General features: G+C 57.1%; 1 protein-coding gene across 2 annotated transcripts in view; it reads right to left on the bottom strand.

Moving 5' to 3' along the window:
• Positions 1-2,346: 2,346 nt before the first annotated feature.
• The window catches only part of SGSM2 (small G protein signaling modulator 2), a 35,635-nt gene continuing 13,341 nt past the window's right edge, over positions 2,347-24,640 (bottom strand). Inside the window, exons 3-24 of one of the 2 annotated variants that reach the window (XM_065896598.1) lie at positions 18,822-18,984; positions 18,382-18,543; positions 18,053-18,120; positions 17,810-17,955; positions 17,354-17,488; positions 16,708-16,832; positions 16,224-16,291; positions 15,921-16,081; positions 15,614-15,740; positions 13,932-14,066; positions 9,099-9,252; positions 8,298-8,362; positions 8,045-8,190; positions 7,389-7,517; positions 6,979-7,161; positions 4,954-5,331; positions 4,589-4,713; positions 4,074-4,156; positions 3,801-3,910; positions 3,286-3,382; positions 2,631-2,798; positions 2,347-2,435 (exon numbers count right to left, since the gene is read on the bottom strand). In XM_065896598.1, the coding sequence (XP_065752670.1) occupies positions 2,347-2,435; positions 2,631-2,798; positions 3,286-3,382; positions 3,801-3,910; positions 4,074-4,156; positions 4,589-4,713; positions 4,954-5,331; positions 6,979-7,161; positions 7,389-7,517; positions 8,045-8,190; positions 8,298-8,362; positions 9,099-9,252; positions 13,932-14,066; positions 15,614-15,740; positions 15,921-16,081; positions 16,224-16,291; positions 16,708-16,832; positions 17,354-17,488; positions 17,810-17,955; positions 18,053-18,120; positions 18,382-18,543; positions 18,822-18,984 (3,017 nt within the window). The remainder of the gene's footprint in view (positions 2,436-2,630; positions 2,799-3,285; positions 3,383-3,800; positions 3,911-4,073; positions 4,157-4,588; positions 4,714-4,953; positions 5,332-6,978; positions 7,162-7,388; positions 7,518-8,044; positions 8,191-8,297; positions 8,363-9,098; positions 9,253-13,931; positions 14,067-15,613; positions 15,741-15,920; positions 16,082-16,223; positions 16,292-16,707; positions 16,833-17,353; positions 17,489-17,809; positions 17,956-18,052; positions 18,121-18,381; positions 18,544-18,821; positions 18,985-24,640) is intronic. The other variant, XM_065896599.1, reaches the window with a different exon arrangement.

Raw genomic sequence — 24,640 nt, 5'->3', positions numbered from 1 at the left:
AGGCTACAAGGTCAGCTAGGGGGTAGAGAGGCGTTTCCTTGAGGGGGCTTATAAGGTCCTGGCCACAGGGTTCCTGGTGTGAACTGGTTTCCTTGCCTGGGCAGCTCTGAGTGAGTTGACAGCAGGCCCTAGTGCCCAGGAAGCTAGTGTCCTCTACACCAAACAACATGCTGGTGACTGCAGCCCTCTAGCTGGAACTGTGGCTGATGGGGCAGTGGCCCTCTGAGGCGGGGGAAGGCAGATGGGAACCTGCTGTTTGAGTCCAGCACTCTCCATGCCTCAGTGAGTTTGACCTCTCCTGCCACTACACCCTCCACACTCCCGCCTGAGGCAGGCATCTCAAAGACAGTGCTCAATGGGCTGGAGCCAAGGCCAGAGAGGCCGGGAGGTCTTGTAGGTTCCCCATCAAGCTCCAGCTCAGGGGGCAGAAAGGCTGGAAAGGGGCGGGGCGGGGCAGGGACTTACATGCCATCCAGAGGCTGGAGAGGCCATTGGTCAGTCTAGGCCTTTCTCTTTCTGACTTACTTCAACTCTCTAGGTACTTAGAGCCTGGCTATCACCCTGGACCATTCCACAGCCAAGGCCCCTCTCTTCTGGAAGCTTTGGTTCTCTCTTTTCACCATCCTTGCCTTGTGGGGCTGGCCCTCTTTACCGCTCAATCCGGAGCTTACAGAATTCCCCAACACAAACACTGACGGTCCAGTGCCAGCCCACAAATAGCCACCAGAGCTTCAAGCATTGCCAAATGCTGTGTTTATTGGTCTGTTACATTGAAGAGTATAGTTTCTGAGCCAAAAAACATACACACACTGCTCCTCAAAAAATCACTAAGGCAGGCACACAACGGCCACTGTGCTTGGTGGAGGCCAAGGACTCACCTGGTGGGTGGGCAATGGGGCAGGCTGGCCTCCAAACAGGTGGTGCAGTGCCCGGGGCAGGGCTGGGCTGGGGAGACTGTGCTGAATGCAGAGGGGTGGCTGGGCCCTTTCTCGTGTTTCTCAAATGCAGGAAGTCTCCAGACCTTAGTGATAGCTGGGCAGGCCCAACCCCGGGGCAGAGTGGCCTTCTGGCCCCAGAACAAGGCCTATCCTGCATGTATTGATGAGATGGGAAGTGGGGATGACAGAGCAAGCAGTGTGACTAGGCCTGGGGTCAGGAGCTGGGCCCTTCCTAGCACCTCCATGAGTGAGGCTCCTCTAAGGGGGTTTGTGGGTCCCTAGCGTCCTCGGCATCCTGAGAAGCATGTGGAAGGAAGAGCTAGCCTTGCTTCTCACCAAGGACAAGCTGGGGAGATCCAAGCACCCTCCCCTCCACCTCAGGGACTCAGCAGGTGCCTGGGATAGGCAATGGGCTGCCCCAGCCTCTGGAGCCCATCCCTGAGAGGAGGCCGTGCCAGGACTGCCTCCCTAAAGAACGAGCCTGGAGAGCGGGTGCTTCTGCCACGTCCCGGGTCATTCTGCCCTCTGGAGCCCGTCCCTGAGAGGAGGCCGTGCCAGCACTGCCTCCCTAAAGAACCAGCCTGGAGGGCGGGTGCTTCTGCCACGTCCCAGGTCATTCTGCTGGCAGAAGGACCACTGACACACAGTTTTCGGGGATGCAGCTAATGCATAAAGCAAGAGCAGGGTGGTAAGAGTGAGACTACAGATACACATGGGTGCACTGTATAGGCCGGCGGGGGGGGTTGGTGCATGGGGTCGCCTCGGGTGGCCAAAGGCAGTGGCAGTGCTGCTGAGGTGGGTTGCTCCCACCCAGGGCCCATGTTGTTGGGCTGTCCCGCAGTCTCAGGGGAGGGCCTGGAATGCAGCCCAGGTCTCCTGCACCCAGGGCACACACCCAAACTGGCAGCCATTCCGGCTGCTCTAACTGGGGCTGGTGCATGCACAGGCACTGGGCCTGCAGAGGGACGCTCAGAAGAGATACAGCACAGAGTCCCCTTGACCCACCCAGGTAGGGTCCAGGCAACTACAGCCCTCCTAACTCTCCAGGGCCTCAGCAGAGGCCATGGGGAGCTGTCCAGGCTGGGGCTGCCAGTGGCAGTGGGACTCTCCCCAGGTGTTTGAGAGGGGAGCAGGCTAAGTGTCCCCCAAGGCAGCCATTCCCTGAGGCTGACCCCTCCCTCCCCGGTCCTGACCTGAGGGCGTCCTGGCCCCTGACTCGCCCTGAAGGGCCGGCACTGCCCGGAGTCCGATCCCAGGCTCACAAGCGCTTTGTTAGGAATACGGTTGGGCAGGTGGCTCAGCTGGGGGCTGGGGCAGTCTTGGCTCTGCCGCGCCTGCACCGCCCTCTGTGGGACCAAAGGGGCCCGGAGCCCAGGCTCTGGTGGCTGCTGCGCCCTGGCCACAGCCCTCACTTGTTCTCTATGAGCATCTGCACCTTGTGGACGAGGTCCCGGGCGATCCGCAGGAGCTCCTGGGCGTCGTGGTGCTCAGCCCGCTCTGGGGGAGACATGGGCAACTGAGCGGGGGCAGCAGTCTGGGAGGAGCCCTGGGGCTGCCCACCCTGCTCCGCTGCTGCATTTGCTTACGGGGCAGGGGCCAGTATTCCCGAGGGCCCCCCAGACCCTGTGCCAGCCGGGACTGGAGGCCCCCACGGCCCTGCTGAGGCAGCCGGAATGGCCGAGTGGCTCCTACCGTTGAAGAACTTGATGATGTCAGTGAAGTCCATGTTGTTGTCACGGATGATCTCTCGGTAGGCCTCCACCAGGGCCAGGGCAATGAACAGGACAAAGTGCTCCGAGGAGATGTGCCGGGCTGCCCAGATCACCTCCCACACAGCAAACACATCCTCATACGGCAGCTCTGGGGACGGTGAGGGGCTGAGGCTGGGCCTGGCTGTCCACAGGCCTCTGGACAGAGCCTCGTGCCGAGACAGAGCTCCAGGGGCCAGAGTCCTGGGACTCTCTCCACCACAGGAGCCGCTCCAGGAGAGCAGTTCTCTGCCCCAGGCCAAGGCCTCACCCTTCGCCCTTGTAGTTCCTGCACACTGGCCTCCTGCAGAGGCCATGTCGCACTAGAGCAGCCTTTTATAGGCCTTGGTGCTCGGGAAGAGTTGGTTCGAAAACAGTTCTGAAAACCATTGCCTTTGGGTGATTTTCAACCCTAGCTGCACTGTGGACTCACCTAATGGCTTTTAAAATCACCACACTTAGGAAGTCTGGGTCTGGGTGGGGCCCAGGGCCCCCCAGGGGGTTCTAAAATACAGTGTGGGTTGAGAACCACTGACTTCGGGGAAGAGGGATCTCCCACCGCCCCTGACCCCAGGCCCACTCTCCGGCCCGCCTCTTACCTCTCTTAAAATCCAGCAGGAACCAGCGGTAACAGAAGTAGAAGTGGGTGTAGTCTCCATTCTGATGCATCAGTTCAAACAGCTCTGAGTCCAGGATCTGGATTGAGTGGAGAACGGGAGCCAGACTGAACCCGTGCTGCCTCTCCCCAGCACCCTGCCGCCCAGGCCCCTCCGCGGGGCCTCCCCGGCTGCCTAGCAGCTGCTCCCGCCCCTCCCGTCCAGGCTGCACTCTGCAGCCCCACCTGTCTCTCTGGGACGTACTCTTTGGAATGATGCCACATTCTGGGTGATTTCATCATCAACCACGCTACTCGCCAGAACTTCCACGAGCATAAGCGTTCACATGCTGACGCTCCTCAGTTAGTAAGGTTGAAAATGGTGTGTGTGGGGGCGTTAATGAAAGAAACTACGCACACGTAAGAAACATTTTGGGAGCTTTCCCTGGTCTCCCCGCGGATTGATGAACAAGCCCAGCGCTGCCCGGTCACTTGCCCCCGGGCTGCTGCCAGCCTCACCTGGATGAGGGAGCGCATGTTGGCAAAGTGGGCGTCCATGGCACCCCCGTTGGGGAAGTTCTGGCTCATCCTCTTCATGAGGTGGCTGAAACAGCTGTAGGCCAGCTGGTCTGTGGGGAGGTGGGCGTGAGGCCGGCAAGGCAGGAGACCCCAAAGCTTCAGTCCGCAGGGGGACAGGGCCGGCTCACATGCCCACCCATGAAGACCGTGCCGTCCCCTTTTCCTTTCTCCAGCTTGGGTCAGCCCAGGCCCAATGCAACACCCCCTCCTCACCATTGTCGAGGACAACCAGGAGGGGCGCCAGCAGGTCGCACATGCCCTGCACGTAGCCCACGTCCAAGTGCTCCCACACGTAGCTGAAATGGCAGGGAGGGTCACTGTGGGTGTGTGCCATCCTCCCCTCCCCTCAGAAACTCCTGGGGAGACGGCCCCTAGAGCAGCCTGCTCCCCAGAGGTCAGACTTTCTGCGACCCTAAAGCACTGGAGCACGACGGCGACCAACCCATAGCCTCTGTCCTCAAGGCCCTCAGGGGCTCAGGGAGAGAGACTGGACAGGCCATCACCACCTGACATGCTGGGTGGGGGTCCTCTAAGGCTTCCTGGATAAGCGTGGCCAAAGCTGAGATCTGAAAGACCTCGAGAATGACGAGGGGGTGGGGTGGGGGGCACAGCAGACAGAGGGAGCCAAGCGCGGGTCAGGGACAGGGCTGGGGAGCAGGGCGCCGCCGGGTCTAGCCTTTCGCAGAGCAGGGTCCCCGCCTCCCACGGAGCCCAGCCCGCAGTGGTACCTGCACATGATGTCTCTGAGCCGCTCGAGGTTGGGGGGTGTGAAGTACCAGTAGTTGCGGTCACATCGCTGCACGTCCTTGTCTATGCGGTGCAAATTTAAGGCCACGGTGTCCAGTAATTCTATCTGGAGGAGCGGAGGGCCCTCAGGGGTGAGTTGGGGGCTGGAGGTGATGCCCAAATAAAAAGGAAGGCAGCAAAGGCAGGGAACCAAGGGACTCAGAGAACAGGGCCCCGTGGGGTTGCTGAGAGATGGGCTCCGTGCCTCCCTCCAGGACAGTCCAGGCCACCCCACCCTCTGCCCCGCCAGCCCCTAACCCCAGCCTCTGGGGCCGCTGAGAGCAGTGCCTGGGGAACGACCACATACAGTGTAGGCAGCAGCACACACGGCGGCGAGCTCCTCCCCGGCCTCCAGCTGGCCGGCCCGCGAGGCCTCCTGGCCGGGGTCCTGAGGCTTGGAGACCTGGGCTGCAGGGACCAGCCCGTCAGAGCCTTCCTCCCCACCTGCGTTCTCCTCCTCACAGCCCAGGCTCTGGCCCTCATCTATGCTCGACTGGATGCCCGAGGCCACGGAGTAATTGCGGGAGGAAGGCAGTCCTGAGTCTGGAGAGTCGAACTCCACCGACTGTTGCTCCACCACGGTGGTGCCAGTGGGCCCGGCCCCCGCCCCCTGCTCAGGCTCTGGTCTGGGATCTTCGGGGCCCAGGGGCCTTGGAGGCTCCAGGTCATCCACAGAGACAAACACCTGGTGGGGGCAAAGGTGGCGGGGCTCACACCTGCACTCCAGCACCGTCCCTCAGCTCGGCATCTCCTTCCTGGGTCAGAACTGAGAGGGATGGAGAAGTCTCCTCACACCCCTGCTCCCACCCTGTGGCCTCTAGCACTGCCTCCCCCGGATGCCAAGTGCCCCCTTTGACCCAGCTGACCAGGCTCCAGGAAAACATGAAAACACCGTCTCCAGCCCCATCTGGTCTCACACTGGTGAGAAAAAGCGTGAAGCGCTTCCTGTGGCTGCTGCAGGGAAGAAGGGGAACCGGAGGCCTGGACGCTCGATGGCCAGCGTAAGTGTCACTCTACAAACACAGAAGTCATGAGGCTGCCTCGGGTCAGGACAGCTTCCATAGTGTCTTTGGTGTGGCCTCTGGGGCAGCCTATGGATGCGGCAGACTGGAGGTGTTAGGAAAAATAAGTTCTTCCTTATTTTCGGTACTGAATGTTCTGTAGAAGGCAGGAAACCTCTCTAGCAAATACCTAATTGGTTATATTAGCTGCAGACAAACTGAGGAGAGGTAAGAAGTGAAAAGAAACATATTCTACTGATTGAAACAGTCCACACTCCCACAGATAAGTCACAGGGAAAAGAAGAGACGTATGCAGACAGTTTTGTTTCGTTTTGTTTTTCTATTTGGACTATGTAGGGAAGCGAATGCTTAAAAAGACTCTTCACTTTGGGCAAGAAGCATGAAGCACTGTTGGGTTAGTGTCAGGTACGGCCATGATTCTGAGGCAATTCAGAGCCTCAGAATAGTGCCAGTGAGAAAGGATACTTGAGTCCATAAGCTAAGCAGCTGGGGCATTGGTACAGACTCAGGATTTTACAAAACCCAAAGCAGAAAGAGTGTTACGTTCACAAATAGGGGATTACGAACAAAGCCCATGGAAAGGAGAGTGTACCTTGGTTATATTTCTTTAAGTCTTGCTCCAATTTGAGTTATCTGTTAGTAAGGAGTTAAGTAACAAGAATATACACTATCTAAAGAGGCAATTTTAAAGAAAAAACGTAAGTTAATGAAACAATGTCCTGATAACTGAAACTTATCATTTCTGGTTGGGCCCAGCAGCCATAGTTTGGGACTTGATGTTCACCTAAAAGTCAGGGGTGAGGCCAGAAGAACCACACAGGCTGTGAACTGGCTTTGCATAGTCAACTCTATAAGGTGGGACTGCTGTTAAGTGCTCCCCTGGTCTCTGGCCAACAGCTCTTGCAGGAGCTTCTGCAATCAGAGAGTAGAGCTGAGAGGGGGGCACTGAGGCCCAGAGATGGGAAGAGAGGTCACTCGTCTTGTCACTAGTGGACCTAGGACTAGAACCTAGGGAGGCCCATTCCTAGCCTTCAGCTCTCTCTACGAAGAGGGAGAGCCTCCCTAATGCCCCATAAATTTATCCTCCTCTGCTAGTCCATTAGAACAGAACACAGCGCGCCACGTCATTTTATTCCTGCCACACCCAGAGAAGTGGGCAGCAGGGGACCATCATGCCATTTTTCAGTGGAAGAAAATGAGACACAGACGCACTAAGCTGTTCTCCAGGGCTCCACTGCCAGCGAACACTAGAGGGCAGGCCTACAGTGCTGGTGGCCCCGCCCCCGGCCCCCAGGTCCCCTCGGGCTCACGTCATTGCTGATGGTGGAGTCTCGGTGGATGAGGTGCTGCACGTGGCTGTCGATGCTGCTGCCTGAGGAGAACTTGGTGAGCGTAGCTGGGTGAGCCTCCCGCTCCCGCTGCCTCACCACCACCTCGCAGGCCTTCCACTCCGCCAACACCCGCTGGTACCTCGCTGCCACCACTGTGTCCACCTGTACTCAGACCACAGCGTGACCATGGCGGGAGGGGTGCGCCAGGTCCTCCTCTGCAGCTGTCCTCCTGGGACAGCTGGAGACTAGGGTCGGGCCTCGGGGTGAAGACAGTGGGGCCCCCTGCTAACATCTTCCTCTGCCCTGTTCCTTTCTGGCTGGGAAGAGGCTGAGGTTTCTGAGGCCCCCTCCCTGCTTCCCGTGGCCTGGCTCCCCATCTCCCTACCTACCTGTTCCATCTCCTTCTTGCTCATGCCAAACTTGTAGTGGCCAAGCAGAAACGGCCAGACGTCCTTGCGGACCTCGTGCTCCACGCCGCCAGAGTAAACCTGCCGCAGCAGCTCCAGCTCCTTGTAGTTCTGAGGGACCCAGGGGGGAACGACTATGCAGCCCCTGCTGTCTCTGAAGCCCAGCTCGGCGACCCCATGCCCTGAGAGCTGGGGCTGGGGACGGTGATTCGTTTGGTCACTCTGCTGAAACCCAGGCAAACCCAGGCAAACCCGGCTTTGGGACCGTCACATCCTCCCTGCCCCCAGACTAGAGCTGGATGCAGATCTACTTCAACCCTGCTTCCTTCCAGGGCAGAAAAGGAGCCCAGAGAGACGAGGGGGTTTCCTCAAGGTCGTGGAATAATGCAGAAGCAGAATGGACTTCCTGTCCAGTCCCCTTCCTGTGGAAACCCACAGGTCTAGTTGTGAGACTCTACCTTGACCCAGGCACTCCAAGGCCATCAGTCCTGGCCTGTCACCTCTGAACCTGGACCACCCTTTTACCTGAATGCCCATGTAGTCTGTGAAAGCCACTCACAGAGCAGGCTGGTCTGCTCTCCCTGCTGGCCCCCAGCCCCTCGAGCCAGCCTCGGTCCCTGGCACCCCAGAGCGTGCACCTTTTCGTTCTTTTGATACTTGCTCCACATGTCCTTGGTGAGGCCCCCCGAGGCCCCAGGTGACCGGGCGGGTGGGATGATGTTGTGATGCACCAGCGCTGACAGGTGGGTCCGCACCGTGGACAGGTGGCGGCAGTATGCCAGCCCTGTGTGTGGGGGGGAGGGGGGAGCCGGGAGGCCGTGACCCTCTGTCCCGGTGCCTCCCCCTGCCCCTGCTCCCACCCCCTGCGGCCCCACCTCAGCCCACACTCACAGCCATAGAAGGCCCGGGACACGATCTGCTTCTTCATGCTCTCACACAGCAGCCTGAGGGGCAACCTGTGGAATCAGCCTGACTCAGGGCTGCTTCTCTGGAGGGAAGCTGAGAAGGAAGGACCTTCTGGCTCAGAGGGCGGGTGGGGCAGGGGGCCGGATCTACAACCCAGAAGCATGTCAAGGGCTCCCTGGCCCTGCCAGCTACCCTGGGTAGAGCTGCTGGGGGCCCGGCCTGGCCCCCAACCACCTAGGGGATCTTGGGCAACTAACTTCTTGTTAGTGAATCTTGGTTTCCTCATGTGAAAATGGAGAGAGCCATCCGAGGGTCAACAGGTGCAACTGGTGAAAAAGCCGTCGGCAAGCATCAAGTGTGGGCACGTGACCCTCACGCAAATGCCATTCACACACTGTTCCTGGCACGTGGCAAGTGCCCAGATACCTGCTGAGTGTCCTCAGACGGCAGCCTGACGGCAGGATCCAGGTCCACCTGGGGAGCTCCAGGTACTGAGCACTTGGTCTGTGCCGGGCACAGCTCTGGGCACTCACGTGGGTCATATACCTCATTCAGTCCTCACAAGTACCTTAGGGAGAAGGGGGTATTATCCCCATCTTACAGATGAGGAAACTGAGGCTCAGAAATGGAGAAGCTCAGAGAGACTCAGCAGCTTGTCAAAGTCACATGGGGAGCAGAAGTGAACTTCGAACCCAGGTGTGTCCAACTAGAGATCACCCTTCAGGCAAGTGACACAGCCCCAAAGGACAGACGGACACATACACACGGAGGGACACACCCACTCACCGGTCGGGGACACAGCTGCAGTGGCTGGGGGGTACGTATGGGGAGCTGCTGGTGGAGTAGGAGAGGCAGGAGGAGCCCTGGCTGCACAGGGGCTCCAGGTGCCAGGCTGGCAGGCTGGGTCCAAAGCCCTGCATCTCGATCATGTCGCCAGCATCTGAGGGCAGGAAGGGGGCCATGGTCAGGGACCGGCAGGTCTCCTCCCCCAGGTACCCTGCAGCATGCCCACCTCTGTGCCCAGAGCTGCAGCATGAAGTCACCCTTTGGTGGAAAACCACAGGGGTGGTGCCTGCCTGGCCCAGGGTCCAGAGCCCAGAGTTGAAAGTGGTGGAGAGAGAGGGCGCCTGACACTTCCCAGCGTCCACCTAGTCTTTCTGAACGTGGTAAGATACTTTCACTGAGTCATGGATGATTGTGTCTATTCTCTCCATCTTGCTATAAGCAATGGAATAGACACTTGTTTTTCTAGAGGGAGGAGAAAAAAGAAGGAACGAGAAAAGCCCGAGCTCTCTGTAATGCTGCCAGCCGCCTTGGCCTTCCAGGATTCAGCCTGGTCCTCTTGGGCAGACTCTGGGATGTGCAGGAAGGTGCCTGGAACATTGCAAACTTTGAACCTTCCCATGCCAGGAGCGCCCACTGATCAAAGCCCCTGAAGGACCCCTGAGCCACCAGTCCTGGTCCACAGACCTCATCCCCGAGGGTTCTAGACCTGGCGGCCGGTGGCTAAGCAGGAGCAGTACTCCCTGCCCAGGCCAGGTGCCCCCAAGTTCGCAGCAGTGGGTGAGCTCTCCATCCTTGCCTAGCCTGACTGCACTGCATGGTGGCCTCCTGCAAACACGCAGGTGAACTGGCAGGAAGGGCAAAGTTTCCAGGGCTGCCAGGCCACTGTGGGGATGAGGGTGGCAGCTGGGCACGCACGTTCCACCATCCAGAAGATTGTGCCCGGTGCAGCCTCAGAAGACAGCTCCTTGGACAATTTTACACCACAGCAGACCAAGCCTCCTCAGCCGGCCCAGCTAGGCTGAATCAGAACTCAAGACCCTTGAGAGCTTCGAAGGCCCACGTGGGGCAGGCACTGCTCGTGGGGGACTCTGGTAGGTCCAGTGAGCCACAAAGATGAAGCAAAGTAAGGGCAGAAAGTGAAAGGACCAGGAGATGACGCCAGGAAGGAGGGAGAGAAAGAGAAGAGTGAAGAAGACAAGGAAAGAGAGAGAGCTGTGTGTGTGATAGACTTCTTTCAAGCAGTAGTTCTTTTCTGCGAATTATGGCCTGGGCCCTGGCCTGCTATGAGTCTGGAGCAGACCTAGGCCTGTTTTTTGTGGGAGCCAGACTCCAGCTCTGGGTGTGCCTTGGTGGGGAGGGCTGAGCTGACCCCCTCCAGTCCCCTCAGAGGCTGCCCTGTCTTGGCCCCAGGGCTCTCTCCCCAGACCCACGGCTGGGATTTTTATAGATATCTGGCCCTTCAGCTCCACCAGGAGGCAAATTAAGGGAACACACTTGGTGTGGAGGGGCTGCGGCTCTGGGAGTGAGGGATTGCAAGCCATGCCTGAGACTCTGGGAAGAAGAAGGAGGAGGGGGCAAATGCAGGTGGGATGGGGCAGGAGCCCAGCTCAGGCCCCTGCAGCAGGCAGGAGAGAGGCCAGTGGTGGGAGGAGCCGGGGTGGGGTGGGGTGGGGTGCGGTGGGCGGGCGGTGTGTGTGGCAGGAGCAGGCCCAGCCAGGTAGGCAGCAGGTAGCAGGCGGGCAGGCAGGGGGTTGCCAGGTGCAGAGGGTGGGCACACAGGGAAACGAGTTCATGCCCAGAAAGCAGGGCCCAACCAAGGCAGACTCCTGGGTCAATGCTCTTCACCTTAATTCTCCAGGAAGGAGCTGAACCAGCCAGCATTGAACACTGCATCTCTGAATTAACCCAGTGCAGACAGCTGGAGCTCTGGAGTGACTGGGCGAGGGGCAGCAGGCTGGACGGGGGTCTGCCGGGCCAGCTTTGACTCTGACTCTCTCCTCTGAGCGTGAGGAAAGTTTGAAGCAAAACAATTAGGGTGATTGAACCCCACAGCCCCTAAGACTCCGAGTGAAAGGTGCCTGGCCTGGAGCAGAATTAGAGTGAACAGCATCTCTGCTCTGTGGGGAGGCAGCGGGAAAAGGAGGAGAGGGGGGAAAGGAGAGTCTGGACACCCGCCACTCGATTCACATGCACAAGTCAAGCATGTTGCAGGCCTGGAGAGCAACGGCTAGCAGAACGGACTCAACAGTGTTGTCATTACGGACTGGAGTGGAGATGGGGGCTCCCATACCATCTCCCCAGCCACCTGCTGATTCTGCTTCCACACCTCCTCCCCTTTCTCAAGTGTTGGGGTCCCAGGCGCTACACACTGGGTCGGTCTGACCCCTGAGTTCCCCAAGAGGATGCCCAGACAAGCCCCGAGGCCTCTGGACCCTGTAAGTTTCTCTGACCCTGGAGGCCTCAGCTCTTAAGAGCAGCCAGGGATGGCTTCCTGTCTCCAGGTCCACTGATTAGGGGCTCTACTGGGACTCCCGCCCCACCACAGCCTCCAGCCTGACTATAATTTGTGGGGCGAGAAGGGGCTCCCTGGCTTTCCTGACTTAGCTTCCCCACACGGCTCCAAGTCAGCTAACCTGGAAATAAGCATCAGCCTCAAGCCCAGGTTTGCAAGGAACCAGGTGGCAGGCAAAAAACATGACAAGTGAGGAGGCTCCCCTGAGTTCCCACCAGCCGGCCTGCAGGTCCCACTGGAAGGGCTGGGAGCGAGGGCCGGCACAAGGACAGGAATGTGATGGGTAAGGGGGCAGTTGGCAGTTGTGCTGAGGGTGTGCTAGGTGTGTTCTAGGCCGTGGACTTGGTCGCCCATTACAGGCTTGGTGGCTGAGCTACGGAACTGGGTTCTTTGGTAGAATTTTGTGGAAGCATAAGGAGAGTGTCACATATTCCTAGACGCCCCCTGTAGGGGCAGGGAAAGGGGAGAAGGAATTAATCTGTGGCCAGGGGCAGAGGGGAGAGATAAGTTAGGAGTTTGGGATTAACATATATATATATATATATATTACTATATATAAAATAAACAAGGACCTACTGTATAGCACAGGGGACTATATGCAATATCTTGTAAAAACCTATAATGGAAAAGAATTTGAAAAAAAGAAAAAAAAAATGTATATAACCGAATCACTTTGCTGTGTACCTGAAACTAACACAACACTGTAAATTAGGGACTTCCCTGGTGGTGCAGTGGTTGAGAGTCTGCCTGCTGATGCAGGGGACACGGGTTCGTGCCCCGGTCCGGGAGGATCCCACGTGCTGCGGAGCGGCTGGGCCCGTGAGCCATGGCCGCTGAGCCTGCGCTCCCCAACGGGAGAGGCCACAACAGTGAGAGGCCCGCGTACCGCAAAAAAAAATAAAATAAAATAAAATTGTAAATTAACTATACTTCAATTTAAAAAACTAAAACTAAAAATTAATTAATTAGTGAGAAGAATGGTAGGGAATTATTCAAATGGATTCAGGGAGGCATAAACAAATTGGAAGATATTACTGTAATAATCTGCCTCACAAATTCGATGTTCCAATATTTAAAAGAAGCTGAAATAAGGGGTGGGGTGTGTGTGTGTGTGTGTGTGTGTGTGTGTGTGTGTGTGTGTGTATTTAATAGGAAGCTATTGACTTCCGAGCGTTGGCTATAATGTCTGCAGTTGGATGTGGCTATGGATAGCAGTCATGCCCCCTGCACCAAGGTGCTTTGGTAGGGCAATTGGATCAAAGGGTTCCATGTTTGCATTAAGGTCTGATGAAATAGAGATGGGTTGACACTTCATTCTGGACAATGGTGTCCTAACTTTCTTCTACTTGTTGTATAAACCCTACCCTCATCTCCTAAAAGGCTGGGGATTATATATTTAATTGGTCATTCTTAGAGAGACGAAGCTTTTCCCACTAGCTCCTATATGGACAATTAATACTTTTAATGAAGAAATTCACCTGTGGCATGGGAATGGTGGGGGTGGGGAGCCTCCCCTAAACTCCAAGACAGGTGGCCTCGGCCCTTCAGAAGCAATCTTCCCTGAGCACCTGGGCCTGGCCCTCGCTGGTCCCCTGACCAGTCCCTCTCTACAAGTCTAGCTCTGCACTGAGTGGTGGACAGAGGAGCTGTGGGCACTGTCCTGTCATTTCCAATGAGGGGGCCTTGGTAACCCTGGAGTCAGGTCCATGAGGGCGGGAACACACCTGTCTTATACCCTTGGCACAGATATTTCTAGATTTCATGCTGAAGTGCCAGCTGGGTAAACTGAGCCCTGGGCCTCTTTCCATGGTGACCCTGACCCCTCACCTGACCACAGGTGACTCCTGTCCCCATGAGCTGTCCAGCCCCTACCCCTGCTAAAGAGGGGCCTGGTACTTTTGTTCTGTTTCCGTTAAGTCAGGAGTCAGAGGCACAGGACCCGTCTTCCCAGCCAGCAGGAGAGAAAGAAAGAGACACTGTCCTGGGTTTGCCAGCATGACCCCTCCAGAGTGGGAACAGGGCTCTCAGAGAGCCATTCCTTTCCAACAGGGAACCAGATAATCAGACCTTCCCACCAGTCAATCTCTTCCCTCTCGGGTGCAAAGCCCTCTCCTCATGTTCAATGGGGAGCCCAGAGTCAACTGCAGTTTGTACTGTCCCCTCCTGCCAGCACCTCCTTCCACCCTCCCTGATCTGCCTCCTGGGTGCAAGTCCCATAATGCCAACACTGCCATTTGAGCCCCTGCGGTGGGTGGCAGGTGGGCCCAGGGGGGTGGGGCGGGAGGACGGGGTGGGTCAGGGAGAGGGGGAGGGATAAAAACCTTTCATCGGATTGGGAGCTGTGAGGTTCCGCGAGCAGATCATTGAGAGCATCGCGTGTAGTTTATCCTCCTCTTCCTCATCATCGTCCACCGAGGCCGCGCGGCTGGCCGCTAGGTGGTGGTAGTTAATAGTGACTGCTCAAAAAGAATAGCAGAGATGCAGAGGCATGAGGACCCTAGTCCCGGGGCAGGAGGGTCCGCACTCCCTCCTCAGGGAGAGCAGAATGGAGTCTGGGTCACCTTGAGCCTGCAGGGCATGGAAGAGGGGAAGGGGGGACCTGAGAGTCTTTAGATGAGTTACTGGGCAAAGTATGGAAGAAGGTGAGGACCCGGCGGCAGCTCCAGAGCTCCACTCTTGGAGGATGCCCTCTCTAGGAAGAACAGAAGAGAGAGAACTGATGGGGGCGCCAGGGTAGTGAAAGACAGGGACTCCCCAGCCCTGGCTGAGGCGGGGCATGACTGCTGGCAGATGGATCCCAATCATTCTTCGGCTCGTGTCATGGTCAAGCTGAACCACATCTGAGGGTTACCCCAAACCCCCCGCTTCAGACTATAAACCCGACCTTCTAAGGGCTTCCCAGAGCTGCTCTCCAGGAGCCTGAGTCACCCCGCTGGGCTTCAGCTCCTTGAAGTGACTGGAACTGGGAAGTACCAAGGCTTGAAGAGGGCAAGTGGAAGCTACAAAATCTGAGGCAAGCAAGAGCCTGAGATTAAATGCCAGGTCTGCAAACACGTTCTGGCCAAAGCTGAGTCTCCTTCTCTTCATCAGGCACTCCTGGGAGGGAAGGGGGCCCCAGGTCTCCTGCCCTCCGAGCCTGTTAACAGAGAACTCACGCTGTGGCTGTGTGTTTGCAGTCTGGGCAATCTGTCCACTAATATGGAGACAACTTGTCAACAGCTTATTGGCACGAGTTAGCACATTTTGGGAGCAGGTGGTCTGGCTGGCAATAAATGCTCTGGGCTGGCAAATACCCTGACCTTATCCCTGAGATCAGCCATTCTGGCCTGGAGAAACCTATGGGCAACAGCAGTGCTCTGACCAGAAAGGGAGCTCGTGTGTTGGTAGATGCCTATGGACAAGCCCCCTGGGGCCCAGAGGGGTTATTGTCCACGTGGGGCAGGACCCATGAGGGTCAAGTCACCTTTCAACTCCTGGCCCCACAGATTCCCACTGCAGCTCCAAATCTCACCCCAGACACCCCCCTACTCCTGCTAAGGCTCCCCTCATCAGTAGCTGGTTGGGGGAGGGTTCTGGCTCTAGCAGAGTCAGTGAACAATTTGCACCATCTGTAAAGACGCGCTGACCCTGCACCCAGGCCGCCTTGTGGGGGTCAGGTGGCAGGCTGAAAAGAAACCAAGAGTTCTCCACCTTCTATGTGTGGTCTCACCACACTTTCTCCCTGGGGCAGGGCATGAAAGGATGACCAAGAGAATATTGTACAGTGTGACACCTGGATCGGCTGAGCCAAGAGTCTGGGGTCACGAGGTGGGGAGAAGACAGCTAGGTAGACAAGAGGCCACTTCTCCGAGGGATGATTTTGGGGGGGAAGGTCCGGTGAGAGGCTGAGTAAAGACCTGCCTGGGTTAACCGGGCCTGGGCAGTGGACCCTGCCTGCGGCCCCCTGGGTGACACTACACCCCCACCTCTCTCTTCCTCCACGAATGACGTTTGGGACACTTACTGTGCTCGTGCCTGTGGCCAGGGTAAATGATCCGGAACACGTAGTCGGTGGCCCGCCCCGAGCCCACGTCCTCCACGTCCACGGACCGCATGCTGCTGCGCTTCCGTAGCCTGGGGAACACCTTCCCCTGCGGGGAGAGGGGTGGGTGGTCAGCCTGCCCAGGGCGGGGTCCAATCCACGGCCCCCCCCCCCCCCCGCTAGGCTGCTCCTAAGAGCTCCGTGTGGGGAAAGGACGGGAGGCCAGCAGGTGGGCGGAGAACCCACCCCACACACCCCCTCACCCAGAGCCTCCCAAGCCCCGAGGTACCTTCCCCTGCTGGGTCCAGAGTGGGGGCTCCAGCTGTCCTCGAGGCAGAAGCCCGTTCTCCAGGCAGGACAGGAAGGACAGCAGGTGGCCCCCCTGCGGGAAGTGCAGTGGTGGCCTCTGGATGCCATCCTGGCTCACCAGCACGAGGGTGCCGCCGTTCTCTGGGGGGTGAATGTGGGCCAGTGAGGCTGGGTAGGAGGACAGTGGGGTGGGAGCGTGGGGACGGAAGGAGGGGGACAGGAAGTCCGTGCACGGCGCAGGCTCTCTCCCCTCACCCCCGTGCCCAGGACAGGGGAGGCTCACTTTGCTGGTGGCAGTGGATGCAGACAATCTGACTGAAGGGCACAACAAGGGCGTAGTCCCAGTAAACGCTGGAAAGGAACCAGTTTGGTGTCGCTGTGTCCCAAGACCTGCCATCCCACCTTCCTCATCTCCCGGCCCCGACACCCGTGAGACTACCCGGAATAGTAGTATTCAGGGTACTACTATTAGTACCCTGACCGTAGCCGAGAATGTGACCTCGGCCAGCCACCTTGTCCCTCTGGGCCCCATGCTGTCCTCATGGCACAGAGCCTGGCAGTCTCAGCTGCCCAGAGCTTGGCTCAGGCAAACCTCTCCGTGCCCAGGCCCGGCTCAGTCCTAGAGAGCTCGGGAACCTGTCCAGGCTGCCTCCCCCTGCAATTCTTGGCATCGGATAAGGAGTGAGGCCTGCCCCCTGGAGCAGGCTGGGTCTCGCCATCCCCCGCCCGGGAGCGAGGCTCCTTGGAGGAAGTCCCACAGCCCCCACCTCTTTTCCAGCTCGGAATCCCCCAGAGTCCCGTTCATGAGCTGGTTGGGGGTCCACTTCAGAGTCAGGCTGCCTGCAGACTGGTGCAGGGAGAGGTAGCCAGGGACAGCCTCCACGTCCCCTTTCTGCAGGGAGCAGAGACACCAGAAGATGGAGAAGATGAGGGCCTGAGAGGCTCCTGGGGATGGCCTACGGAAAAGGAGCTCCAGGTGCGTGCAGGGAGGCCAGGCCAGGCCAGTCACAGGATCCTGGACTGGGGGCCAGGAGGAAGTAGGGGGCATCACGTGCTACACGCAGATGTGGGCGCCTCCTTCCCCTGGCTGGCCTGGGGCCACTGGCTCTGTCCTGTCAGCCTCCTGGATGCCAGGCGTGTCCGGGCCAGCCATACCCAAGCTGGGCGTTCACCCTGCCTGCTGGCTGACATTCCTACTCCCGGACGGCCTGGTTCTCAGCTGGCCAGAGCAGATGCCATTCCTGGCTCCTGCCAGCTCAAGGCTGGGCGTGAGGCTATGAAACAGTGAAGTAGCGGGTGGGGCCCTTCTCCCCCTTCTCTCTAGTCAAGCCCCTGGGAAAAGGCATGAATGTGGCTGGAGGTCTTGGTGCCTCTGGAAAAGGGAGAGGAGGGCCGGGCGTTAGGCTCTCCTACCGGCTGTACCAGCACGTTGTTTTTGCCATAGAGCAGCCGTGTCCTCGAGTTCTGGTGCAGGGATTCCACGTACTCACGGGCGCAGGCAGCTAGCCTGTCCTCCGATGCGCTGCCACTTGAGTGCCGCTTCCGGATCTGCGCACAAAGTCACGGCTCTGCCCTCAGCCCCCGGAAGTCAGCCGTGGGGGTCAGCCCTAGGCCTCCCTGCAGACCCTCTCTAGCTGACCCCAAGGGTCCTTCCTGTCCCCAGTTTGCTCTCAGCCACGGACCAGCTCTGTGCTCCTGGCATTTATGTGAGCGCCAGTGTGGGGAAAAGGCTCTCCTGGGGTGGCCACTACCCTGGGCATCTCCGAGGCCCAGCCTATATCTGCCAGGAGCACACAGCCCAGCTGCTCCTCCCCAAAGGCCCAGGGGCATATCCTGGGTGAGCACAGGGTGAGGAAGAGTGACACCTACTCCTAGGGCTGGGCGCTTCGCAGGGGAGTCCTGGCGATTTGGGGGACCCCGGATACGGTGCCTCTGGACCAGCTCATCAGCCGAGGGGTCGGTCCAGTAGTGATCGGCTGTCTTGAGCTTGGTGTACTCCAAGGCACAGGGTCCCACTGTGGAGACAGGGACAGCCAGCTCAGGGGTGCCCCCTCAGCACTTGCCCTGGAGCCCCCACTGGCCCAGCACAGGCCTGTCTGCTACTAGGCTTACCTAGAAGAGAGGCCAAGATGGGGCCAAACACAGGGTCTGCCAGTAACGCCTCCTTCTCGTAGTACTTGCTGCCAGGGGAGAGACAGACAGGGTGACCACTGGGGCTCCAGAACTCATTCCATGGCCGTCAAGCTCACCAAGGAGATACATCCCCACAAGGATCAAATTCATGTCAGTTACCAAGAAGAAATGAGTCCACAAGGACAGAGCTTTGTGGGGTGCCTGGTGTGGTCTCTGCTTTCGGGATGCTACGGGGGGATGGCACAGGCCTAGGGACTGTGGTGGGCAGTCCAGCACAGGGAGGGGTGGGCTCAGGGAGGGGCAGTCACCTGCAGTTCTCCACCAGGTACTGCACGACCCTGTCCAGCACTTTCTCGATGAGCGCTGTGCGCGCCCATATGTGTTTCAAGGCCGGCAGGCTGAGGGCTGGGGCCTTCCCACTGGCAGAGCCCTGTCTCTGCTGGGTCTCCTGGTTGCCCGCCAAGGGTTTCCTGCAAAGAGGGGGTGGGCTTCAGGAGTGGGAGGGCTTGGGGGTAAGCCTCATCGCAGACTGGTGGCACTGGGAGCGGAGTTTGGAGCTGCAAGACAAGAACCCAGAGGACTGATTGGGATGGGGGGTTGGAGGTGGTGGACAGGACCTTGTGCCTGAAAGGGCCACCCCCCACCCCCACCCTTAGGCTGGCCCGTCATCCGAGAGGTGAGGCCCTGCAAGAAACAGCAAATGGAAAGAGCAGAAGGGAGGCATGGGAGGGGCTGGTTCAGGGCTTACCTGCCCTCTACTTGCTGCTGCAGCTCCTGCACCTTGTGGCAAACCTCCCCAGCCACTGGGCACGCCTTCCCCACCTTGGTGAACAGGGCTGCCATCTTGTCACTGCGCAGGAAGCCGGCGGCACGGCGCCTCAGCTGATGCAGGAGGCAAGCCTCCACCGCACCTGGGCCACAAAGGGAGCAGCAGCTGAGCCTGGGCGAGAGCGGGAGAGAGAGAAACGCTCCCCTCCCCCGTACCTATGGAGAGCAGAGAGGCGAGGACAGGCCCTGGCTCTGCTAAGACTAGGGGGTGAGGTTCGGGCTTAAGACAGGCCACGGAGACATACCCTGACCTCTCTCCAAAACGCTCCCGCGGGCCCCACCCCGCTCCTGCCCAGGGTGGACCTGCGGGGGCTTTGCTGTGCCACACCGTCCCTGTCCCTCTCTCTCATCTGGTATGTATGTGCCTCCTGTATGCAGCACCGCCCTGAGGCTCTGAGGACAAAGCTGCCAGTGCCAGTTGGCATGGGTGGCTCCACCCCCTGCCCATGAGGGCAAGCACGGACACCTCCTACAGGACAGGGGATGTGGGGAGCACACAGCCTGGCAGCCCTCCTGTAGAGCAGAGATGATGTGGTTGCTAAGGAACGAGGCTCTGGAGAAGGAGCTGAAATATTGAGGAAGCCACTGCGGAGACCGGACCTGACAGCAGCCCTGAATTATTGACGAGCCCTGCAGCCAACAGCGAGGGATTTCTACTTCCCATGCAGGGAGGGCTTCCCTTCATTCATTCACGTTTTTAGGGGCTGGGCCTACACTCTCTGTCTGGATTCTGCTTTCAGCAGACAGGCCCCATAGGAAGGAAAGAAGGGCTTGGTGGGGGAGGGTGGGGAGCTGCCCTGGGCACATACAGATTCTAAAAAACTTAGTGTGCAGGTGTGGGGGAAGGAGGGGCTTGGCCATTATTGAGGACAAGCTGATTGTTTTCCAGCTGAGGAAGGAAAGGCCCAGAAAGGGGAAGAGAGCTGATTCGAAGTCACAGAGTGGCAGAGCTGGGCGTAGACACAGGGCCCCAAACACTGGCTCAGCCCCTTTCACCTCCTCCAGGTGTGTTGGGGGGTGGGGGCCCACAGGTGGGAGGAGGCCTCCCCTCACTTCACAGGTACTCTTTTGACAGGGATTGTGCTGGAGGTGGAGAGTCAGAACAGGGTCTGACGCGTGGTACCACTCGCTACTTCTGGAAAACATGGGTAAGTGACCTAATGCTCTGAGCCTGTTTTATCATCTGTGAAATGGGGGACACTTCTTAGGTCTGGTGTGAATTGTTACACGAGATGAAGTATGTAAAGCCCTCATGCCGGAGGCCCTTGATGCAAGTCGGTTCCTGACTCCTAACCTCCTTTTGTCGAGATCCTGTTCTATGGCTAACCTGTAAGGGCTGGGTTTTTGCAAGTCCTCTCATGGGAAGAGAGAGGCGAGGACACACTAGAGGGAGAATCACAGGCTGCCCCAGAGGTGGGTGGAGGTGTCATTCTCTTAGGAACAGGGGAACTGAGGAACTGAGGCCCCATCAAGCTTACTGTGACTAGTGTTGTTAGAATATGAAACCTGGGGACTTCCCTGGTGGCCCAGTGGTTAAGGTTCTGTGCTTCCACTGCAGGGGGCATGGGTTCGGTCGTTGGTCAGGGAACTAAGATCCCACAGGCCACACAGTGTAGCCAAAAAAAAAAAAAAAAAAAAGAAACTTGGACTTAGGAAATAATCACTGAAAACAGAGGCTCTCACCTGTTTTCTGCCTTCATTGTTACTGACAGACAGTCACTGATGACCTATATAAGAGTTTTGTTTGGCTTTCTCTTGTACTGAGGTCAAGAAGTTAGAGAGAGTCCCTGGGGCCAATGTGGAAGCTGGCCAGTTCACTGAGAGCATCCCAGGGAAGGGGAAACAAGACAGGACCCCCTCCCTCTCCTGGGAGCTCAGGCCTCGGAGGACTTTATTTCACAAGTTGCAGCCTTTCCTTCATGGCATGTTCATATATCGATGAGCACATGCGTACGCAGACAGATGTATCCACAGGTATCATGTGCGTATGGGACATGTGGGGGAATCTTTGCTTAAGTGTCCACATATTCCCCTCCATGGCTGTCCCCTTGGTCCCTGGAGGTCCTGCGTGGCCCTGAGGCACATAGGTGAGTGACCTTTTTGTCATAGTCTCTTGGTCCTGGGGCTGCTGCCGCTACAAGTCCACAGCTGGAAGAAGGGGGTGACTATTTCCTGGGGTGGCACTCCCCGATCAGAGTGGGAGAAAACCAGCACTGAACAAGGCCAGGGCAGCAGCAGGTGGCCCCAGTCCTGCAGAGAATCATGGGCCTTGGTGACGTGACTAATTGCCGGGATAATGAGTCATTAGCTTTCCTACCTTCCCCAGGCGACTGCCCATGTAGCCAGGCTGGGGAGCCTGGGGATGCAGGCAGCAGCTTGGCCTCACCCAGCCTGCCAGGAAGACTGTGAGCACAGGCCTCAGGGTTCTCTGGGGTGGGTGGAGGCATTCCTCAGCAATTACTGCAACTAGGGAATATTGAGAGAAGACCAAACAACACACCCAGTGCCCCCGCTCACCCCATGGCCCCTAAGTTCCTTCTGTGAAACCCGGGCAAGGTGCCAGGCGACATCTGCAGAGGGAAAAATCTTTCTCAACTCTCTATGTTCCAAGCAAAGTAAATGACCCTCTATGCCAGGTATTCCGAAGCTGGTTCCATGGGCTCCTTGGCCAGTTAGTTGTTCAAACTATACTAGTCCTTCCGCATTCCCACAGGGCTGTCCCCCACAGGGAAGGAGCACGTCACTGTGTGCAGTGTGTAGGCAAAATAATAATATAATAACACTGATAATATATAATTGAGAATTACTCTCCTAAGAGGGTTTGTTGATAGGCTTCTAGACCTTCGAGACCCCCTAAAACTGCACACAGAATCACGGGTCTGTTTCTGCATGCTTAGGTGAATGTTTTTATTCTGGATAAAGGATCCTTGGCTTTTAGTTTCTAAAAGGGGTATCTAATCCCAGAAAGTTTTAAAACCCTGCTCTAAGACTTTTGAGTTGAGAGGAACCCCAGACACTTCCACTGATCGACACTTACAGATATGCAAGTACAGAGATCCCCCTGGCCTCTCCCCACATACAGAGAACACCACACTCAGAACTGCAGTTGTAGAGCTATCAGCAATAATGCCCGACTCTCCAGCTGTCTGTGCTCCCCAGGGAGGCCCTCTCACAGACCAACAAGCACCCTTCTCCAGGGAGAAGGTCACACAGAGGCCCCTGGAGGAGACGCCCATCACAGCCAAAGCACCAAGTCAGCCGAAATCATCCCCCTTCTAACTGAGCTGTCTGGGCCCTGGTCCCCAGCCGTGACGTGAAGGTTTCAGGAGCCCCTGTCTCAGGGTTCCCAGCACCACCCGCAGCCACTCTGGTTGCCCCAAAAGAGGGGAGAGACAGCCCTGACATCATTTGGATCCCTTCACATAGGAAAAACACGTACTAATTGATAAAAATCAACACTGTTTTTGGTCACTAGTTGGGATGGGAAGGTTTGGGTGAATGAACTAACTGAAACAGAGAAACAGACATGACTCAACAAGCATGATCCTCTCACTCCCCACCTCGGACTTCCAGTGGCCTTTGGAGCTATGGTACCGGATGAGCCCAGGGTACCCTTTCTACTCTGTCATCCTATCCAACTGACAGCAAGGCTCAGGGAACTGCAACTCGGAGTGGGCAGGAGTGGAAATAGTTTTAACTTTAGCACCCTGCTGTGGACATCCCACCCTGACAAGGTCTGGCACCATCATCCCAAGGAAAAGCAGTGAACTACAGCCCAGACAAGCCCTGGGACTGTCCCTCACCAGTCTCTGACATGCCCCTAAAGTCTATTAAGATACGGGGCTCAACAAATGCTACATGGATTGGAGACCACGAGTGCTAATGGAATCTTATAGGGCCCCTCACGCAAACTCCTTACTTACTGATTTAACCATTCCAAGGAGTCCAATTTAGAACAGAGGAGACATCAGTAGATAGAGAGGGAAGGGACTTGGGAAGTTACTGAATGTTCTCAGAACTTGCTGGATTGGCAAGACCCCCTACGGTGGCAATGTGGCACTATTAACATTGCGAATAACCTCTGACCTAGTAACCCCTCTTGTGAGAATCTAGCTTACAGACAGAATCAAGCTTACTTAGTTACCACAGCAGAAGACTGGAAACTATCCCCTTGTCCATCAATAGAGGACAGATTAATACGGCACATTCATACAGTATAATATTATACCACTCTGAAAAAGAATGAGAATGATCTCCAGGAACTAATAACGGAAAGGTCTCCAAAAGCAAGATGCAGAGCAGTTTGACTGCATGATACCTTTTGATTACAAAAAGGGTGGGGTAAACAAAGAATAGAATTAAAAAAAACAAAATCAGGACAAAAAACTTGGAAGGATGCACAAGAAGGAAGAGTGGTAGTATTACTGGTGTGGAAACTGGTAGGTGGAGGGGAAGTGGGTGAATGGGGGCAGGGAAAGGAGTGAGACTTTTCACTGTGTACCTTTTGTATAGTTTTGATATTTGAGCCAGGTTACCGATTCAAAATAATAACAATAATTCCATCATGAAAGGATGCTAGAGATTCTCTCCAACCTGGAGGTGAATTGAAAGTCATGAAACTCAGCAAGGCTGGGTCTGTCCATGGGCACCCACCCCATCACCAGCTCCCACAGCAAACAGGGTCTGCAGATTAGCTTGGTTCCCCCTCCCACAGGATGATCTGGGCTCTGCTTAGGGTAGCCACTGGTGATCTGAGCTGCGTAGGGACCGGAGAAACAATTCAGTGGACTGGGACAAGCTTAGGTGTCTCAGGAGCCCACGAGAATGGACTAAAGCCATGGCTGCCAGGAAACGCAGCAGTGGTTGAGAAGGGTCCTCAGTCAGGCCAGCGGGCCTCAGAAACAACCCCCGGCTCTCACACGCATATCCACATTGAAACGGTGTTCAGCGGCCAAGGGGCCTGGACAAGCCCAGCCTGGAAATAGGGGGACCCACTGAATGGCCTTCAGAGAACTAGGTCAGTTGGCTGAGGTAGAGGGACACAGCACCCAGTTAGCACAGCCTGACATGAAGGCTGGGCCCAAGGCTCTGAGCCAGGAGGGGTTGATAATGGGAGGAGCACGTGTGTCCTGTGTCCCCTGCTCCCCACCTCTGCCAGCTGCCATCTGTGCAACAGGCGAGTTCAGCTTCCAGGTGAGCAAAGCGCTGGCTGGAGCAGCTAGCCACAAGTGGCTTGTTTTGGTCCTGGAGTTTTGGGGGACATTACTCAGAGCAGAATTTTTAAAAGCCTTGGATGGTGAAACCAAGATTTCCAGGAGAGGAGCGGCCTCCCTGGAGATAAAGGAATGGGTAGGATGGGCGGCCTTATTTTAAGTAGGAACTTCCTCAACTGCCCATGGAGGGAGTCAACATTTCACTTGTAGCGGATGAAGTGAGGGGAGGAAAGAGGCGAGGCCAGGCATCCTACGTCTCTCCCCTCCCCACTTCCCCGGCCAGCTATTTCCACCAGGGATTTGTGACGGCTGCCTCCACGTGGAACGAGCATTTCTATGGTAACAAGGGTACATTTTTCCTTCCGCCTGCACTGGTGATGCTGGCGGTTCGCTTCAGCTTTGAGCGGGGCGGGCGGGCGGGGGGCACTCAGCCTTGTTCAAAGCCCTGAAACAAGAACGCAACTCTCCCACCCAGACTTTCACTGGGAGGAGAAAGCACTGCCCTGATACTCTGGAACCAAGCAAG

The sequence above is a fragment of the Phocoena phocoena genome, chromosome 19, assembly GCF_963924675.1.
Source record: "Phocoena phocoena chromosome 19, mPhoPho1.1, whole genome shotgun sequence".
NCBI classification, from domain to species: Eukaryota; Metazoa; Chordata; class Mammalia; order Artiodactyla; family Phocoenidae; genus Phocoena; species Phocoena phocoena.
This window is presented reverse-complemented; position numbering and strand designations above follow the sequence as displayed.